Genomic DNA, 19984 nt, shown 5'->3' on the forward strand with positions numbered 1-19984 from the left:
GGTGGCCACCAGTGAGACCAGCCTAAAAATGTCAACAGCTCATTCCTGAGGAGGGAAGACGCTCAAATAGATGAACAACAACACGCAGCGAGCGACGCTGGAGTAGACCGTGGACCAGGACCAGGACCAGGACCAGGACCAGGACCAGGACCAGGGACCCGACAGCAGGAGCAAGGGCCGGGTCCTGGTAACGCTTCTGAGCTGTTGGCCGTGGGGCTTTGGAGCAGCCTGAGCTGCTCGTCCTGCGCTGGGGTGCCTCGAAGCCTCATTTAAAAATGTTTGGGTCCCTGTGAACCCCTACTGTACCCCAGTTTACCAGGAGATCAGGGCAGGAGTGGAGTTGATGGGATTCCCTGCTTATAAAACCAGGAGTGCTGATAGAGAAAGGAAAGCCTGGAAAATTTCAGTCCTGAGCCTGCGCGCGGTCACCATCAACTGGCTTTACACGCACGACGCAAGGAGCGTCAGTCTGGCTGGGATTTGAGCGCGCTACGGTAGACGGGTAGACGGGAACACTGAGCAGGGCTGCGCGCGGTGTAAGTGCCACTTTGTGGCATGAATAAAGGTAACTGTAGGTAGGTAGGTAGGTAGGAAGGAAGGAAAGAAGGGAGAGAGGGAGGGAGGGAGGAAGGGTGGGAGGGAGGAAGGGAGGAAAGAAGAAAAAATGGAAGGAAGGAATGGAGGGAGGGAAGGGGGAGGGAGAGAGGGAGGGAGGGAGGGAAGGAGGGAAGAAGGAAGAAAGGAAAGAAAAAGGGAAGGAAGAAAGGAAGGAAAAAAGGAAGGAAGGAAGAAAGGAAGGAAAGGGAAGGAAGGAAGGAAGGAAAGAAGGAAGGAAGGAAGGAAGGAAGGAGGGAGGGAGGGAGGAAAGGAAGAAGGAAGGAAGGAAGGAGGGAGGGAGGGAGGGAGGGAGGAAAGGAAGAAGGAAGGAAGGAAGGAAGGAAGGAAGGAAGGAAGGAAGGAAGGAAAGGGAAGGAGGGAGGAAGGGAGAGAGAAAGGAAGAGGGAAGGGATTTCAAGGTAGAGAACAGCAGGTGCAAAGGCCCAGTGTGTCCCGAGCACGGAGGTGGGAACAGCTGATGCAGGAGAAGCTGCAGGAGTCGGTCCGGGAGGCGGGAAGCAGCCAGGAAGTCCTCGAATGCCAGGCCCAGGAACCCTCTCCCTCTCTGCAAGGCACCAGAAGTAGCTTCTTCGCTCTCCACCCACGTGGGGTGACACCCACATGGCAGCCACCTTCTGTGCCAGCATCAGGGTCCTGGGGTCCCGGTCCCTGCTGCCCCGCCTTCCACCTACCTGCCGCCCACAGAGAAGTCAGACACAGCATAATAGTAGGACTGCAGCACCTTGGGGTCCTTGAAGATGTCGTCCCCAAACGTGTTGAGCCGGTCCAGCGAGATGAGGAGCTCAGTGCTGGTGACCCACTCCTGGCGGTCGGAGGGGAGCAGAGGGAAGGGGAAGAGCTGCTGTCAGCAGGTTCCTGAGTACTTGCTCCCATCCCACTCTGCTGAGAGGCCCAGCTGGCCGCCCTAGGGGGTCTCCTGGGACACAGGGACCGGCCAAGCTCAGACAGATTCCAAGAACACTGCAGAAATCAGGAGCCTATGGGTTGGGGGTATGACCCCAACCTGGGTGCCAGGCCACTTAGTGGCTGTGCAACTTTGGGGAAGTTGCTCAATGTCCTGGAGTATCCCTGTCCCCACCTGTGAAATGGGACAAGGAACAGGGCCGGGCCCACGAGGGCGTTTGGAGGGTGGCTGATGGCGGCAGCAAGGCGTGGGGTCTGGCACGTGCTCGGTATGTGGCGACCCTGTTGTGTGGGGCCCCCTGACTTCTCCCAGTGGCTCCTGCACCCCCATTCTAGAGGTCAGCAGGGGGAGCCCACAACCCTGCTCAGCTGGGCTTGGCATGGGGCAGGCCCTAGGTTTATGGGCATTTCACGTGGCAAAGATCAGATGCGCACAGACAGGTCACCTGTCCCAGGTGATGTCGGTCCCACCAGAACATACACCCCCACAAGAGCAGGGACTTGGGGACCCTCTGCACACCGCATCTCCGGCCCCTGGGCTCTGCCCGAATGCAGCAGGTGCTCGGTAAAGACCTGCTGGTCACCGAATGAGCAGCTTCCCCCGGAGAAGTCGGCAGGGAGAGAGGGGAGAGAACCCACGTGCAGGTTAACATTTGCATCGGCCTGCTGTTTGTTATAATAATCAGGCCACTCCGGCCGAATTTTAATTAGCGTTTTAGCGCCGCCCAGGAGCTCCTGGTTCAGCAATCAGGCCCGCCAGGACAGAACACGAACTCCTTCCCGGCAGAGTCTGTCTTTCCGCCCCGGCATGACTCGGGGCCTTGGGCCTCTGGCTGCTCCCCCGCTCAGAGACCCTCGGGCCTCTGCCCAAGCATGCGTCAGCCGGGGAGGCGGGGCCCAGCACCAGAAACCCTCAGCGGGAGCCTCAGCTGAGTTTTAGGTGTCCCCCACCCCCACCATCTCTCCCACGTGACTTCTCTAGTGTCAGTGGTGCCTTCAGGGATCTGGTTAAAAAGGGCCTTCTGGCCCTGGCTGGTTGGCTCAGTGGTAGAGCGTCAGCCTGGCATGCAGAAGTCCCAGGTTCGATTCCCGGCCAGGGCACACAGGAGAAGCGCCCATCTGCTTCTCCACCCTTCCCCCTCTCCTTCCTCTCTGTCTCTCTCTTCCCCTCCTGCAGCCGAGGCTCCACTGGAGCAAAGATGGCCCGGGCGCTGGGGATGGCTCCTTGGCCTCTGCCCCAGGCGCTAGAGTGGCTCTGGTTGCGGCAGAGCGATGCCCCGGAGGGGCAGAGCATCACCCCCTGGTGGGCAGAGCGTCGCCCCTGGTGGGCGTGCCGGGTGGATCCCGGTCGGGCGCATGCGGGAGTCTGTCTGACTGTCTCTCCCCGTTTCCAGCTTCAGAAAAATAGAAAATAAATAAATAAATAAAGGGCCTTCTGGTTCTGAGATCCGGGGCGAGGCCCAAGACTCCGCATTTCTCACCAGGGCCCAGGTGCTGCTGATGCTGCTGGTCCCGGAGCCCCCAAGGAGCCAAGGCCCTGGGGGGGGGACACAGCAGCAGAGCCCCCGAGGGCTCTGAGATTCTTTTTTGTCCCCCCCAAAAAAGTGCCAGCGACAGAACTCAGACCCGTCTATGGGAGGAGCAGCGGCTGACACGGGGCGTCTGTGGCTCGGTCCTCACAACCACCCCACGGGCAGGCACTGTTATCACCGCCATTCGACAGATGAGGAGACGGAAGCTCAGGGAGGGTCGGCGTTCCGCTCCGTGTTGCCCAGCTGGGCTCACAGAGAGAGGAAGGAGGCCCTCAGCGGGGGGGGGGGGTTCTGGAAGGAGCACCAGCCAGGAGTCAGGACACCTGGGTTCTGGTCTGGGCCCCCTTCCACCCTGTGAGCCCCTGGAGAATCCCCTCCCCGCTCCAGGCCTGGGTTTCCCCACCCCCAAAGGAAGGAAGGGGTCATCAAGAGAGGCGGTGCTCGTCCCACGGCTCCAGGGAGCCGCAGGGCTCTGACGCAGGAGGCCTGGAGAGGGACGCTTCTCCCTGCCCGAGGCCCCTCCTTTACTCAGCCCATGCTCAGGTGTCCACAGAAGGGTTAGACACAAAACAAAAGGCTTCTGTTGTTTAAAATCTGAAAACCGTGGGATCTCGTAGGCACCCCTGTGTGCGGCCGCTTTAGATGTTCCCGGAGTCCCGGGCACCCCCCCCCCGCCATGTCCCACCCACAGCCCGGCCCCTCTCTGACCTGCAGCACCGGGCTGTCCTCGAAGTTGTAGGCGCTGGGCCGGCCCTCCAGGGTGGAGAAGGCCACGTTGCCCCCGTTCAGGGGGGAGATGTCACTGAACTCGGAGGTGCAGAAGGCCACCCGCTCGTCCTGGCCGGGGCGCAGGAAGTGGCCCTCGGGCCGGCCGTAGGTCTTCCAGCAGGAGGCGCTGTAGTACTGGTAGGGTTCCCACAGGCCGCCCGCTCTGCTGCGCTTGTAGATGGCGAAGCTCTCGGGGCGGCTGGTGTGGAACTTCAGCCGCACGTAGGTGATCTCGTAAGCTTTCCCTGCAGCGGGAAGACGCGGACACACTTTACAGAAGGGGAGGGAGAGTCCGAGTCCTGGCCCGGGAGGAGCAGCCCCGGCAGCACTGTGCAAACTTTGTGGGGTCGTTGGAGGCTGTCTGGAGCACTGTGCTGGGAGGGCCACCGTCCGTTAGTGATGCCTGTTAAGGGCAACACATAGGACAACACTGACAGGCTTCCCAGTTACTTGTCACCTCCGATCTAGACCGCCTTGCCCCCCCCCCTTGCTCAGGAATATGCACGGTGGCACCCCTGACGGGCAGCCATCTCTCTGCTCAAGTATCTCCAGCAATGAGATGCTGCCACACCCTGAAGAAGACCACTCTACTGTTAGAAAGTTATTTCTTTGACTAAACCCCAACAAAGCCAAACCCTTCCACCTGTGGCTCTGACCTCCTTCCCTCTCAGACCAGTGTCTTCAGCGTCTGGAGACAGCCCCGTTCCAAACCCCCCGATCCTAACTCAGTCCTCCCTGAACCCCTCCTTCCTCCCACATCCATCTAACTTCTCTTCTGATCCAAATTTACCTGCCAACTCCACGGCCTCATCCTCCAACTTGACCCCCCCCCCCCCCCCCCCCCGTTCATGATAATTCAGCTTCTCTGGGCCACTCGACTGAAACGGCTCTTGCAACGCCGTCTCCGCCAAACACCCCCTCGTGGCCACAGCCAGGGGACCCCGCCTTGCCTTCCTTCCCGGGCCGCTGACGAGTCCTGTTGCCTTGGAAGCGTCCTGCCCCAGGAGTATCAGACGATGTAACGATATTTGGTAATAAAAAGGAATGCGGTACAGACGCTCCTCGACTTACGACAGGGTTCCGTCCGGACAAACTCATCGTGGAGTTGAAAATATTGGATGTCAAAAACGCACGTACGACACCTAAGCCACCTAACCGCAGAGTGCAGCCAAACCCACGTCCGTGGGCTCAGAGCACGCACGTCAGTCTACAGCGGGGCTGCGATCTGGAGTTTCATCTCAAGAGTCACCGCCTGCCTCGTCATCTCACCAGAAGCCGGAGGCCCAGCCGGGTGCTCAGCAGACATGGTGCGACGTAAAACCACCCAACACAACATCCCCCCCCCAAAGGCTGGCAACGCAGTACACTGCGGGGGGCCGGCTGTTGGCCCTCGCCGCCCTGCCCGCCGTCACGAGGGTGTCTTGCTGAGTGCGTATGGTCAGCCCAGAGACAAGGGCAAAACTCGCCATTCAAACTAGGGTTTCCACCCAATGTGTATTGCTTTCGCACCCTCGGAGAGCTGGCAAGCCGTCAGTCCAACCGCCAGAGGTCGGGGACTGTCTGTCCGGACACTCGCTACAGCGTGGGCGAGACTCCAGGGTGTGACGATAAACGAGAGAAGTTAATCACCAAAGACAACGCGGTGCAGGTGACTCCACTTAAACGTCCCGAACAGGCAAATCCATAGACAGAAAGTAGATGAGTGGGTGCCAAGGGCTAAGGAACGGGGGTTCCGGGGGCAGGGCGCGGCTGCTAATGGGCACAGGGTTCCTTTGTGGGGGGAGGGGGAGGAAAATGTTCAAAAACTGACTGTGGTGGGCATACAACCCTACATATATACCAAAACCACTGAACTGAGCACTTTGAATGAGTGAATGATATGGTGAACTAATTCTATCTCTGTACTGCTGTTACATATACTGTATTTCCCGTGTATAAGACGCACCTTAATTTTGGGGCCCGAAATTTGAAAAAAAAAAAAGTATTACATAAAGTTATTGAACTCATACAATTCCTCATCACTGTCAAAACTCCCATCCATTAGCTTGTCCTCGTCTGTGTCTGATGACAAATCCGTCTTCAATAATAAATGTAAAAACAAGCACAAAAAAGTGGGAAATGCAAGTAAAGAAACTACAACCACTGTATAAGACGCACCTAGGTTTTAGAAGCCAAACTTTTTGAATAAAGATGTACTTTATACATGGGGAAATACGGTAGGTGAATTATATGGTGAATTAATTCTATCATATAGCTGTTACATAAGGTGACTTAATCATATCTATATAGCTGTTATACACAGGTGAATTATATGGTGAATTAATTGTATCTATACAGCTGTTATATATATTTCCACACACTGGACCTCACATCCATTAGGACGGTTATCATATGTTTTTTAAAAAAGGTAATAACAAGTGTTAGGGAGAATGTGGGAAAATTGGAACCATTTGCACAGTTGGTGGGAATGTAAAATGGTGCATTTGCAAAGAAGAAAGTTTGGTGGTTTCTCAAAAATTTTTAAATAGAATGCCCGCACGATCCAGCAATGCCCCTTGAGGGTCTACACCCAAAAGAACGGGGTGCAGGGCCTGGCAGGGCTATTTGCACACCCACGTGCACAGCAGCGTTGCTCATGTGCACCAGGAGGGGGGAGGGGAAACAACCCCAGCGTCCATCATGGATGATGGACAGACCAAATGTGGTCTGTTCATACCACAGGCTATTTCTTTCTCAGCCTTAGAAGGCAAGGAAACTCTGACCCTGCTGCAACAGGGCGGGGCCCTGAGGACCTGAGGCTGAGTGAAGTCAGCGAGTCGCCAAGGCAAATATGACGTGATCCCATTGCTACGAGGTCCCTGGACGAGTCCAATTCACAGAGACAGAGAGGGGGACTGTGGGCGCCAGGGGCCGGGGGTGGGGGGGTGGGAGTTAGCGTTTCAGGGGCACAGAGATTTGGTTTGGGAAGATAAAAAAGTTCTGTGGATGGATGGTGGTGATGGTGGCACCACAATGTGAATGCCCTTTTTCTCTTTTTTGAAGTGAGAGGAGGGGAGATAGACAGACTTCTGTGCCCCAACCGGGATCCACCAGGCAAACCCCGTCTGGGGCCGATGCTCAAATCAACCGAGCTATTCTCAGTGCCTGAGGCCAATGCTCAGACCAACCGAGCTATCTTCAATGCCTCAGACCGATGCTTGAACCAATTGAGCCCCTGGCTGCAGGACGGGAAGAGAGAGAGAAGGGGGAGCGGGAGGGGAAGAGAAGCAGATGGTCACTTCTCATGTGTACCCTGACCGGGAATCTAACCTGGGATGTCTGCCTGCTGGGCTGACACTCTACCCACTAAGCCAACCAGCCAGCAGTAATGAATGTTCTTAATGGCACTGAATAGGACTCTTAAAAATGGTTAAGATGGGACCCTGGCCGGTTGGCTCAGTGGTAGAGCATCGGCCCGGCGTGTGCAAGTCCTGGGTTTGATTCCCAGCCAGGGCACACAGGAGAAGCGTCCATCTGCTTCTCCCCCCTCCCCCCTCTCCTTCCTCTTTGTCTCTCTCTTCCCCTCCCGCAGCCAAGGCTCCATTGGAGCAAAGTTGGCACGAGAGCTGAGGATGGCTCCATGGCCTCCGCCTCAGGCACTAGAATGGCTCTGGTTGCAGCAGAGCAACACCCCAGATGGGCAGACCATCGCCCCCTGGTGGGTATGCCAGGTGGATCCCGGTCGGGCACATGCAGGAGTCTGTCTCTCTGCCTCCTTGCTTCTTCTCCCTTCAGAAAAATCCAAAAAAAAAAAAAAAAAAAAAAAGCTTAAGATGGTAAATTTTAGGTTACGCGTATTTTACCTCAATGAAAGAAAATTTTGGATATGTATGCATATCTATCTATTTATAGCTGTATGTATTGCTATATATATGTACGGATATCAGCCCTTTGGGAATGTGGTTTGGCAACATGGATCAAGAGCCACAAAAGATCCCTGGCTTTGGGCACAAGAATCCCACTTCTGGGAATCCAAACACGGAAAGGAACCTACAGGCAGGAAAACGCTCATCACGGCGCTTCCTGTCGAGGCAGGCCAGCGAGGAGCGAGGAAACGGCTAGGCGAGGGGAGTGGGAAGACTGAGACAAGACGATTAAACACGGCCCCAAAATCTGACATGATCTCCCCTAACCAAGGACACTTGAGAACAAATGGTTTGTACCTCTCCTCCCTGACCAGAGAATAAATCGCCTCGGTCAGGAAGATAGAGGACAGAGAACCAATTAACGCCATCTGTGGCAGCCGCACCCAAGGACGGATGAAGTCAGGGCAACAAATAACAAAGAGAAACCTGATTAGAGGCAGGCAGACACGAGATAAAAGTAAAACCGTAAAGCGGACCGAAGACTAACAACCCCAAATACCCCTATATGCTCATTCTGATGGGTCAGCATATTACAGATGCACCTGGCAAGCCCGTGCGTGTTCTGCTGGGGCCTCCCCTGAGACTCCGGCCCGCAGGAGGGGGAGGAAAGACCTCGACAGACCCAGGGCAGGCTCGCTCTGGAACATGTTTAAGCTCTAAGGGACCCCAGGAGACTTGCAACCAGGGGAGCAGTGGGGGGAGCAGTGGGCAATGGCGGCTCCTCCCCGGCTGACCCCCTGACCCTGTCTCCAAGGTCCCCTTTTCTCAGACTTCCCAGGGAGCAGACAGCAGCCCTACCTGGGCTCTCTCCTGCGGCCCCTTCTGCCCCAAGCCCTTCCTTCACTGCGCACTGTCCCCAGCTGTGATAAACACACTCTCAAAATCACCCAGACTCGTACAGGGAAACCCTCCCCGCAGGAAGTCCAGAACCCAGCCCGGCCCGGCCCGAGGCAGACCCGCTCTGGGCCCGGTCTCCACCCAGCGACGCTATAAGGAGGAAAATTGAAACCATAAGGGTTCAGTGAATTGTAGGACAGAAATTCAGGGATGACTGAAGCCACTGTAACAGCTGACAACCAGTCCGCTATCCTGGGGGAAAGCTTGAGTCAAAATGTTGTATGAAAACGAAAAAGACAGGAGCCTGACCAGGCGGTGGCGCAGTGGAGAGGGCATCAAACTGGGACGCGAGGACCCAGGTTCGAAACCCTGAGGTCGCTGGCTTGAGCACGGGCTCATCTGGCTTGAGCGTGAGGTCAATGGCTTGATCGTGGAATCATAGACATGATCCCATGCTCTCTGGCTTGAGCCCAAAGGTCACTGGCTTGAGCAAGGGGTCACTCACTCTGCTGTAGCCCCCTGGTCAAGGCACATATGAGAAAGCAATCAGTGAACAACTAAGGTGCAGCAATGAAGAATTAATGTTTCTCATCTCTCCCCCTTCCTACCTGTCTGTCCCTATTTGTCCCTCCTTCTCTCTGTCTCTGTAAAAAAAACAACAAAAAAAACAAAACAAAAACCCCACAAAGACAGAAGACCCACCACCATTCAGAACCATCAAATCATATTTAAAAACCCCTAAATAGGCAAGAAAAGACATCCAACAAAAAAGTGTGACTGTCCTCAGCACAGAGTGATTTCTCCCCGTCCTAACTGTTCTGCATTTTCCCAATTTTCTCTCATGAAGCTTGCTTTCATTTAAAAAAAAAAAAACAGAGAAAACAGTTAAGAAAAAAAAAATTTTTTTTTTTTTTTTTTTAAGCAACCGCCTTGCCACGTTCTGTTTTAAGATGTTTTGCAAAGTTCTTCTGTTGCAGCCAGCTTGGCACTGCAACGCCACGGCCCTCGGGGAGAAAGTGCACGTGGCTCAGGAAGCCAGCGTCCGGGGGCGGCCTGGTGGCCGCTTCGAGCCAGCAGGCGTCGGGCAGGCGGAACCAGGCAGGGACTTGCCCCAGATGTGCGCTCGCTCACGCTCACGAGGGGAGGCTGGAGAGGGTGCTCTGGAGGCACCAGGCTCCTCCGTAAACATCTAACAGCCAGCCGCCTCGCGCGCGGGAGGGGAGCCCGGAGCCACTTAAAAGGTAGCTGGCAGCTAGAAGAGTGAGGGGAGAAAGACAGTCACCGGGATTTCATGCAAACAAGCAACACGGGCGCTGCTGTTCCGCCTCCACGCCAGCCAGGAGGTGAGAGAAGGTGCCGGAACATCACAGAGACCCGGCAGGAACTTCGTGTTACAAGAGTTAATTAGAAGAGCCAAGCATGCAGCTTAATCCTCGCTTTGTGGTAAACCGGTTTCTGCCAGAGGCGACCTGAAGGCTGGGGAAGAACCCTCCCTCCCTGCTCTCTCTCTCCCCTCCCCCCCCCCACACATAAAATCTTCTAAACAGCAACAGAATTAAATTTGCAGTTTCAACCCAGACCCTGGCAAACCCCAGGGGCTGGATGAGGCTTCAGGGTGATGTTGGGATGGGTTATGTTCCCTGCAGGAAAACTAGACCAAAATGTCATCCCCAACTGTCACCTGGGGGCTATGCTACTTGGTAGCACAGGGACCTCGCCTCCCTCTGCCCCACGAGCTGATCCCTCGGCTAGAACGCCGCTCACCCTGACCCTCACCTGCCTGGCTCCCATGTTGACCCTGCTCACCCCCCTGGCTCCCATGTTGACCCTGCTCACCCCCCTGGCTCCCATGTGACCCTGCTCACCCCCCTGGCTCCCATGTGACCCTGCTCACCCCCCTGGCTCCCATGTGACCCTGCTCACCCCCCTGGCTCCCATGTGACCCTGCTCACCCCCCTGGCTCCCATGTGACCCTGCTCACCCCCCTGGCTCCCATGTGACCCTGCTCACCCCCCTGGCTCAGCAGACTGACCCCACGCCCCAGCCTCAGCCCAGTGCTGAATGAATGCCCTTCTCCCGCGTTCCCTGGCTGATGGCTACTCATCCTTGAAGCCGTAGGTCTGGGTGCCTCACGGGGCTCTCCCAGCCAGGCTGGGCTTCCTCGTGCTGCTGTGTAGACACCTGCGCCTCTCTCCCACCAGTCTGTGACCTCTCGGGAGAAGGGCTGTGGAGCTCCGCCCGCAGCACGGTGCCGGGTGCATAGTAGGTGCTCACTAAAGCCCGGCTGGAGGCGTGAAGAAAGACAAGGTGTGCTCTGTGCTTTCGAGGAGTTTATAATCCAATGGGCACGTTGCGACAGGCAGGCCGACACGGTCATGGCTGTGTCTGTGCGTCCTGACCCCCAAACGAGTCTTTTTAACAACAGCCAGCATTTAGTGAGCGCCTACTACATGCCAGGCACCTTGCCGAGTGCTTTACGCGCACTGTGTCTCGAGACAACCCCAGGCAGTCCCATCCTAGCGCGTTTTACTAAGAGGGACCCGCCCAACGTCACGCAGCAAACTGCGGAGCCTCCCCGACTGCCGGCCAGTCGGGCCCCAAGGTCGCGGCCTTGAACCAGGCTCCTCTCCGTTCCGTGGGAGGCGGAGCCCCGACTCAGGGTTCTCTGGGTGCTCAGAGAGAAGGGGCTGTCTGGGAAGGGCGTGCTGGTGCCCAAGAAGGCTGCCACCAAGCCAGCACCTCAAGCACCGAGCCGTGTCCTCTCCTACCAGCTGGGACATAGAGCCCATCAAGAAAGACACCAGTGCAGCCATAAAACCAGGCCGGCCCACATCCGGCACTGGCCAAGCAGAATGAGCTCGGAACAGGGAGGCTTATTTTGGGAAAATGGAAACAAAACAAAACCCTTTAATTGAAGCCATCTGGGGAGCAGTGGACTGGGGGTGGGGGTGGGGATGAGGGTGCGGCTGGAGGGGGGCAGGGCGGGAAGTCGAGCTGGGAGTGTGTGGGTGAGGCTGCCCAGCCCGCTGTGGGCACGGGACAGGGTGAGGGGAGCTGTGCCTGGCCTGCAGGGCTGGCACGCAGGGCCCCCAGCCCTGTCGCCTGCTGCCCACGGCTCCTGTCTTCCTCTCCCACCCTAGTGCTTGGCGATTTAGGTGCCGGGGAACCCCCGTGCCCACAATGCCAGGCACGTGATGTGCACAGTTCATGGTATGAAGTTCATTCACCTTGTTGGGCCCTGGTTACCGCCATCCATCTCTGGAACCCTCGTCATGGTCCCCAGAGGAAACGCTGCCAATTCAACAACTCCCCCCTCCTGTGCCTGTGATCTGGACTCTTCTAGGGAGCTCGTATAAGCAGAATCATGCAGCGTGTGTCCTCCGGTGTCTGGTTTATGTCACCCAGCGTCATGTCCTCCAGGTGCACCCGTGTCCTGGCCGGGGTCAGGGTCTCCTCCTTTTTGAGGCTGAGTAATAGTCGATGGTGTGGACGGACCACCTTTTGCTTCTTCATTCATCAGTGGACACGGGGTGGCTTCCACTCTTTGGCTATTGTGAACGCTGCTGCTCGGAACAGGGGCGCCTTTACTTTTGGACCCTCAGTTTGAGGTCCTGGGTGACATCTGAGGGCTGACATCCAAGAGGATGCTCGAGTCACCCTGTCAGGTGGGAGTCTGGGCGAGACAAGCAGGTGGAGTCCCACGTGTCGTCGACCGATCCCAACAGGCGAAGTCAGGGGCATGCGATGGGAGGGGGCAGAGGGTGGCAGGCTGGCATGGGGGTGACAGGGGGCCGGGGAAGGGGGGTGGGTGAGCGGCTGGAGCCTGGGGGAGCAGGCGCCGGGCAAGGCCAGGCGGATGGCTGGGGCCCTTGTGAATGCCACAGCTTAGGAGTTTGGATGTATCTGGAAAGCTAGGGAGTCATTCGTTCACGCATCCGTCTACTCCCTTGTTCCAGGGAAATGGGGTGCAGTGGTGATGTGCCGGGGTTCGTATCCCAGCTCCACCAGGGCCAGGCTCTGTGGCCTTGGCCAAAATACCTAACCTCCTCCCGATGAACCGCGTGACATGAAGGTAGTGACTCAGTTTCCCAATGTGCACAAAACGCGTAACAGGGTTTAATGAGCAAACGCCTGCAAAGCACTTGAAACAATCCCATGACCAAATGTTAGCTGGCATGGCATTCACCGGCCAGGTGGCATTTATGGGCACCACGGCACAGGGGGCCTGCGCTGGGCACGGGGGTCCAGCTGCAGACACAGGTATCACCCTCTGCAGCTCGGAGCGTGACCGACACACTCAAGCCAAAGCCACAACGCAGCCCAGCCTAGACGGTGGCAGGGAACGGCGAGGGGCTGCAAGAACGCCTCGGTGGGACCTCTGCCCGACCCTGGGGGTCGGGGGACTTCCTGGAGGAGGTCGCCTCTAAGCCGAGTGGGGCGACAGCACAGTCAACAGCTGTGTCACCAGGGCTTGGTACCGGGACAGGCACACAGTAGGTGCTCAGCTGCTCTGTGCACGAATGAGACATGGGGTATCCAGAGGCAGGCAGGGAGAGACACGCTACAGGACAAATGCGACCACACACACAAAGCCCGGGACGAAAGAGAGACCGTCATGGCTCGTTGCCAGCCTGCTGAATGACGGGCAGGGGCCTCAGCCGGTTTGCACCGGTTCGGCAGAACCGATACCTCATTTTTTGTTGAGTTCTGCGAACCGGTTGTTAAAATGACACTTGTTGTCAGGGTTCTGTCTAAGGTGGGCGCCCGGGCAGCCACCCAAGGTGGAAATCACACACTTACATTCCTTTTTCTGAACGTTCACCTGCGCAACACTGTATCCTAAGCGCCGGCAGTCATGTTCGCTCTGTCCACAGGTGGAAACAATTTGACAGAACCACGCCTGTAGTATTTATTCATTTCATAAAACTCATTATACCTTTGATGAAATACTACATTTTAATTCCCTCGCATTTGTTACTTCAGTAAACAAACATATAACATCAAGAGAAGAAGTGCCAGACAACCAGGGGGTGACAAGCTGTCACTGGAAATACCTTAAATAACAGTTTTATTGTTTTCTTTGTCAGGTATTATTTAATGTTTTTTCATTAATATTTCAAAACTCTTTCTTATAACATAATCTAGTTTTGTGTACCTCTTTTATTGTTCTTATTTAAGTATTAAATGCATGAAATAATGAACTACCTTTCAGTATATCTTTTCTTATACTTAGGGCGGAGAACCGGTTGTTAAATTATTTGAATCCCACCACCCGTGAGAGGCAGCTGGCTGCAGCCAGAGTGGGCGCTGGGTAGGGGCGATCCGGAGGCTGTCTGCATTCTTCCCGGGCATTGGGACGCCCCCCTCCTGCCACTCCTGGGTCAATCCTGGGCAGCCCAGGAGGGGGAGGCGGCCAGGGCCGGCTGCGCCCCCCCGGGGATACAGGGGGCTGCTCTGTGGCTGGAGGCTAACCAGGGCCGCTGCCTTGACCCCCGGACCTGCCTGGAGCCCAGCATTCCAGCCAGAACCCCCAGGGAGCAGGAAGGAGGACTTGGCCCCGGAGCGCTGGCCCCGGCCAACGCAAATAGGGCCGCCCACTGCACAGGAAGATGCTGCGAAGCCCGAGTTCAGGGGACCCAGCTGGCTTCGGTCTCCTTGGGGCCGGCGGGTCCTCCAGCCGTCGCCCGAGCAGTGTCCCACTGTCTCCTCACCCCGCCCTCCCCAACTGCTGGGCTGTGCGGGTCTAAGAACACAGCGCGCAGCCTCCTGGGTTCCCCCTGCTGCCCCCCTGGCCTGAAATGCCCTTCGTTCTTGTCACCTCCTGCCAGCCTCCGGATCTCAGCGAGGCCCCTTTCCCCTGTGTGTGCTGCTAGAGCGCAAGTCCCTGGTCACATCGTTCCGGGGCCCAGCCACCCCGCAGCCACGGGAGGTGACCCGGTCGATGCACGGTGAAGCCAGCCTGCACACGCACAGTGGGCGCTGCCCTGGGAACCCCTCCCCAGCTCCCTCCCGCAACACCCCCTTCTCTTGGGGGCTCAGAACTCATCTGCTCAGAGATGAGAAACTCAAGGGTCTTTCTGTCACCCCAGGAGGTTCTCAGGAATCCAAGAAAGTGGACAAAAAGATCCCCCCAACCCTGGCCAAACACCAAGCTCGGAACCTCCTCGCCTGGATCTGCCCGGGACAGCATCACTCCCAGGGGCAGGGCAGGTGGGGGAGGGGCGGGGTCTGCATTTATGGCTGTGTGACCCCAGCAACTGATTTCATCCTCAGAGCCTCAGTTTCCCTGTCTATAAAAGAACGAATCGTGCTGGGTTGGGGGTGCCAGCTCAGTGGGGTTCTCAGCACGTGGTGAGAGCCCCCCGCTCTATGTCTGTGACCCGTGATAATCACCCACCTCCCCCATCCACACCCGGACCCGCCCCAGGTCCCAGGCCGCCTCTGCCCTGGCCCGCAGTGACCGGCTAGCCGCCAGACCCCGCTGCCGCCTTTCAGCGCAGACAGGAAGGCGGGCTCAGCAGCTCGGGATCCGGAACAGATGGCTGGAGCTCGCAGGGGGCTCTGGGAAAGCAGCGACCTCCACCAGGGGGCTGACCCACTGCCTCTCTCTCCCCCGCAGCTCCCCCACTCCCCCAAGGAGACCCGGAGGCTGGCGGCCACCCACACTCCCCTCCCAGGAACAGAGCCGTGGAGGAGAGGGGGACGGAGCCAGCAGAGGTGGCCTGAGGACTGGGGGGGGGGGGGAGGCTCCTCAGCCCTCCTCCCCTGTCCACAGGGCCTCCAGTGGGAATATGGTGACAACCCCAGACGTCTTCTTCCCCCATATTACGCAATCCATGGCTTTAGTGTGGAACAAAGTCCCATGGAACAAAAAAGTGGGTCAACTTGGCGAGTATTTCTTAATCCCTTTGGAGAGCCCCCCCCCCCCAGGGAATCTCAGCCCCGAGCTGCTGTCAGCAGTGACACTGGTCACACACAAGGACTGTCACAGCTCCGGTGAGCATTTGGCTGACCTGAGCTCATGGAACCTGCAAACCGTCCGGGAGGTGGCCGCTCTAATCCCCACTTCCCAGGGGGGAAGCTGAGGCAGGAGAGGGAGGGCGTTTGCCCACCGAGTGGCTGTGCAGGGCTGAGTCAAAGCCCCGTTGTGTCTCCCAGATCCCCGAGCTGGGCCCAGAAACACAGGACGGAGGAGGCAACATTGTCATTCATTCATTCATTCATTCATTCATTCATTTCTTCGTTCACTGGACAAACGCTTGTGGAGCCCTCCTATATGCTCCGTGCGGTACACACAGTCAAAGAGCACTGGTGCAGAGTGAGCTACACCTGTGTGCGTGCGTGTGTGTGTGTGTGTGTGTGTGTGTGTGTGTGTGAGGTCTTGGCTCAGTGAGATACACCTGTGTGTGTGTGTGTGTGTGTGTGTGTGTGTAAGGTCTTGGCTCAGTGAGATACACCTGTGTGTGTGTGTGTGTGTGTGTGTAAGGTCTTGGCTCAGTGAGATACACCTGTGTGTGTGTGTGTGTGTGTGTGTGAGGTCTTGGCTCAGTGAGATACACCCGTGTGTGTGTGTGTGTGTGTGTGTGTGTGTGAGGTCTTGGCTCAGTGAGATACACCTGTGTGTGTGTGTGTGTGTGTGTGTGTGAGGTCTTGGCTCAGTGAGATACACCAGTGTGTGTGTGTGTGTGTGTGAGGTCTTGGCTCAGTGAGATACACCTGTGTGTGTGTGTGTGTGTGTGTGAGGTCTTGGCTCAGTGAGATACACCTGTGTGTGTGTGTGTGTGTGTGTGTGTGAGGTCTTGGCTCAGTGAGATACACCTGTGTGTGTGTGTGTGTGTGTGTGTGAGGTCTTGGCTCAGTGAGATACACCAGTGTGTGTGTGTGTGTGTGTGTGTGTGTGTGAGAGAGAGAGGTCTTGGCTCAGTGAGATACACCCGTGTGTGTGTGTGTGTGCGTGTGTGCGCGCGCGCGTGTGTATAAGGTCTTGGCTCAGTGAGATACACCAGTGTGTGTGTGTGTGTGTGTGTGTGTGTAAGGTCTTGGCTCAGTGAGATACACCCATGTGTGTGTGTGTGTGTGTGTGTGTGTGAGGTCTTGGCTCAGTGAGATACACCCGTGTGTGTGTGTGTGTGTGAGGTCTTGGCTCAGTGAGATACACCAGTGTGTGTGTGTGTGTGTGTGTGTAAGGTCTTGGCTCAGTGAGATACACCCGTGTGTGTGTGTGTGTGTAAGGTCTTGGCTCAGTGAGATACACCCGTGTGTGTGTGTGTGTGTGTGTGTGTGTGTGAGGTCTTGGCTCAGTGAGATACACCCGTGTGTGTGTGTGTGTGTGTGTGTGTGTGTGTGAGGTCTTGGCTCAGTGAGATACACCCGTGTGTGTGTGTGTGTGTGTGTGTGTGAGGTCTTGGCTCAGTGAGATACCCCAGTGTGTGTGCGTGTGTGTGTGTGTGTGTGTGTGTGTGTGTGTGAGGTCTTGGCTCAGTGAGATACCCCAGTGTGTGTGTGTGTGTGTGTGTGTGTGTGTGTAAGGTCTTGGCCCGGTGCGGGTCTCACACTCAGGCTCCCTGGTTACGAAGGATGGAACCCACCCGCTGCTCAGTGCTCTAGGCCGAGTTCAAGGACACTGAAGCACAAGGCTGGGCACACAGCCCGTGCTGGGGAATGGGCCCTGCCCCAGATCCACGCCCTTCCCCGCCCCTCCCACCTTGGTGCCTGGGCCGAGCCTTCTGCCTGTCCCCGGATTCCACCGACACATGTAACCAATCAGCCAGACCCGCGCCCTCTGTCATGGGACAGCAGTCTCCTCCGCAGCCCCCACCCTGTCCCAGAGTCTTTCCCCTGTGGCCTTGGGGTCCTGCCAGCCCTGTCCAGCCAGCCCCCCCAGCCTTCCTCACCCACTGGTTTCCTGTCGCCTGCCTGGGTAGAGACGACACCCCATGGAGAAGTCCCACATCGAGGTCCAGACAGGCCAAGCAAAGGGGACAAGGCTTAGGAGTGGCAACCAGCACCCACATGCTCTGCTGAGGGGCTTAGGGCCCCCGCCCCACTTGAATGTCACTTCCCACCTTCCCCAAGGCACTCCAGGGCTAGGGAGAGCCCACATCATTGATGGAACTCATGTCAAGGACTTTTTGCTCTGACCTTGGATACGTGGCACACACATGTTCCCATCCAGACTGCCTTTTAGCAGCTGCGTGCCATTGGGCAAAACACCTAACCTCTCTGAGCTTCAGTGTTCTCATCTGAAAAATGGGGATGCAGTTCCATAATCCCTTCTCCAAACTGCTTGGTTCTAGATGTGTTTTGCATGCCAGACTTTTCAGAATTTAGAGAGGTGACCCAGCCCTTCACACCGTGGACTGTGTTCAGCCCCCAGCTGGGTTTGGGGGCCACAGGCTGCACTCAAATGAGATCTCAGCAGCAAAATGTATGAATATTCACCCTAAGTAGAATAAACAAGGCTTATAGACAGCCTTGGGTCACATTTAGCAGCCAAAATAGGTTTTTATAAAAATACTTTGAGGGTGGGGGGAGGGAGATATATTTGGTGGGACACTTGAATCTATGTAAGCACAATAAATGAAAATCAATAAAAAATTTAAAAAACACACACTTTTGAGTTTTCAAAGCTTAGGGAGATTTTGGACCCCAGGTAAGGGAGTGCAGACCGGTGGAAACATCCCCTCCCTGAAAAGGTTGTGGAGGCTACAACAGGTCAAACGCTTAGCTCAGTGCCGGGACATCCGGGGGCTTCAGCAGGACTTGGATTGGGCTGGACTTGGAGTCCAGTCCCACAATGCAGGAGAATCCAGGAACAAAGGACTGGGTCCGAACTCCGGATTCTGATCCTGGGGATCTAAGACCCCTGCACCTTGGCATGGGGTGGGGTGGAGGGGGGCACAGGCAGAGCAGAGAGACCACCCTATCCAGTCCAGCTACCCAACAGCAGCGTGAAGCATGCGCCTGCTCAGAGGGCTAAACCTTCCCCTGACGAATACCTGGGCTCCCACACCAGAACACCCCCAGGGACTGCACCCAGGCTCAGGGGTTCAATGAGGCACAGAGGTGGGTCTATGACCCAAGATTGGGCTCCTGCCTTAGAGGGCAGACCCGGGCGTGAGAGGTCACCTCCCCAGCTTCCCCATAGCAACCATTACAGAGCATGGTGTTTGCACCCAGGTCCACGGCTCTGTAAAGGGCTCCCAGGAGGCTTCCCGCCCCTGCAGCCCCAGGTGGCGCGCATCAGTCTATCCTTCCAGCTACTGGCGCCCAGGGCCCATTCCGAAGCCCCCACATCTGGGTTCTGCAGCCAGCCCAGGGCGCGCAGCACTAGCAGCGGCGGCCTCTGGCGTCTGGCCCGCGATGGGGTGGGGACAGAGGGTGAGATGGCGGAGGTGCCTCCAGCCCCACTCACCCAGGCGGAGAGTGATGTTGACCGAGGTGGGGTACTGCACGCCGAAGGCCATGGTGGGGCTCTGCCACCAGGTACTGTCGTCCTGGCTGTGGAAGTCGGTGAGGTAGGAGGCGTTGTGGTGGCGCAGGGGGTCCGCGGCGTCGCAGCGCTGGCACTGCGGCCCGGCGCCGCCTGGCGCGCCCACGTGCGGGCAGAAGTCCTCGGGCGGGCGGCCGCACGTGTGCGAGGCCTGGGCCAGGCGCCCGAACGCCGCGTTCTCGAACACCGGCAGGCAGCGCTGCGCGCGCCCCGCGCCGTCGTAACACGCGCCCATGCCCGCGCTGGCCGCCCGCGGTGCCAGCAGCGCCAGGCCCAGCAGCAGCGCGGCCGCCGCCATGGTCAAGGGCCTCGACGCCCTGCGCTCCGGGCCGTGCGTGCCCGGCTCTCCAACCCGACTCGGCTCTGGTGCGCGCGGATCCCGCGGGGCGCCAGAGACCGCCTCCCCCGGCGGGCGGGACCCAGGCCGGGTTGGGAGGGACGGCGGGAGGGACCGACGGCGGACAGCACACCCAGCGCCCGGCCGCTCCGTCCCTTGGCGCTGACCCCACCTGGCGGACGCGCCCGGGAATGCCCGTTTTGGGAGCAGCGCGAGCTGCCTCGCTCGGGCTCTGCTCGGGGTCCCTAGCCTGAGCCTCCGCGCCCCGTCTGCAAAACGGGGTTGCTCATCATGCAGCTTCATTTCCGCTGTTGTGAGGCTTCAACGGCTGCTCCTTAAAGGGAAGCCGCTCACCTGGCCCCTTTCAGTCCCGAGATAAAAGGGGACATCAGGGTCTTCCCCTGGCACGCCTCTTTCTAGCAGTAACGTGGATGGTTCCTCACGTTTCTACTGCTCCATTAACTCTGAAAAGTGCTTCTGCTGTTCGACTCTCTCCGCAATCAAAGCAAAGAGATTCTAACCTGATATTTGTGACTGACAGTTCCCGACCCCATCCCAGATACCATTGAGAGGCCTTCCCTGCCCCCTCCCC

At 57.4% G+C, this 19984-nt stretch overlaps 1 protein-coding gene across 1 annotated transcript in view; it reads right to left on the reverse strand.

Annotated features, from left to right (window-relative positions):
* The window catches only part of LAMC3 (laminin subunit gamma 3), a 63039-nt gene extending 43575 nt beyond the window's left edge, over positions 1–19464 (reverse strand). The window contains exons 1-3 of the mRNA XM_066366888.1: positions 18978–19464; positions 3762–4066; positions 1290–1420 (exon numbers count right to left, since the gene is read on the reverse strand). Coding sequence (XP_066222985.1) covers positions 1290–1420; positions 3762–4066; positions 18978–19353 — 812 coding nt within the window. The 5' untranslated portion in view covers positions 19354–19464. The remainder of the gene's footprint in view (positions 1–1289; positions 1421–3761; positions 4067–18977) is intronic.
* Positions 19465–19984: the final 520 nt, after the last annotated feature.

This window comes from Saccopteryx leptura, chromosome 2 (genome assembly GCF_036850995.1).
Source record: "Saccopteryx leptura isolate mSacLep1 chromosome 2, mSacLep1_pri_phased_curated, whole genome shotgun sequence".
In the NCBI taxonomy this organism is placed as follows: domain Eukaryota; kingdom Metazoa; phylum Chordata; class Mammalia; order Chiroptera; family Emballonuridae; genus Saccopteryx; species Saccopteryx leptura.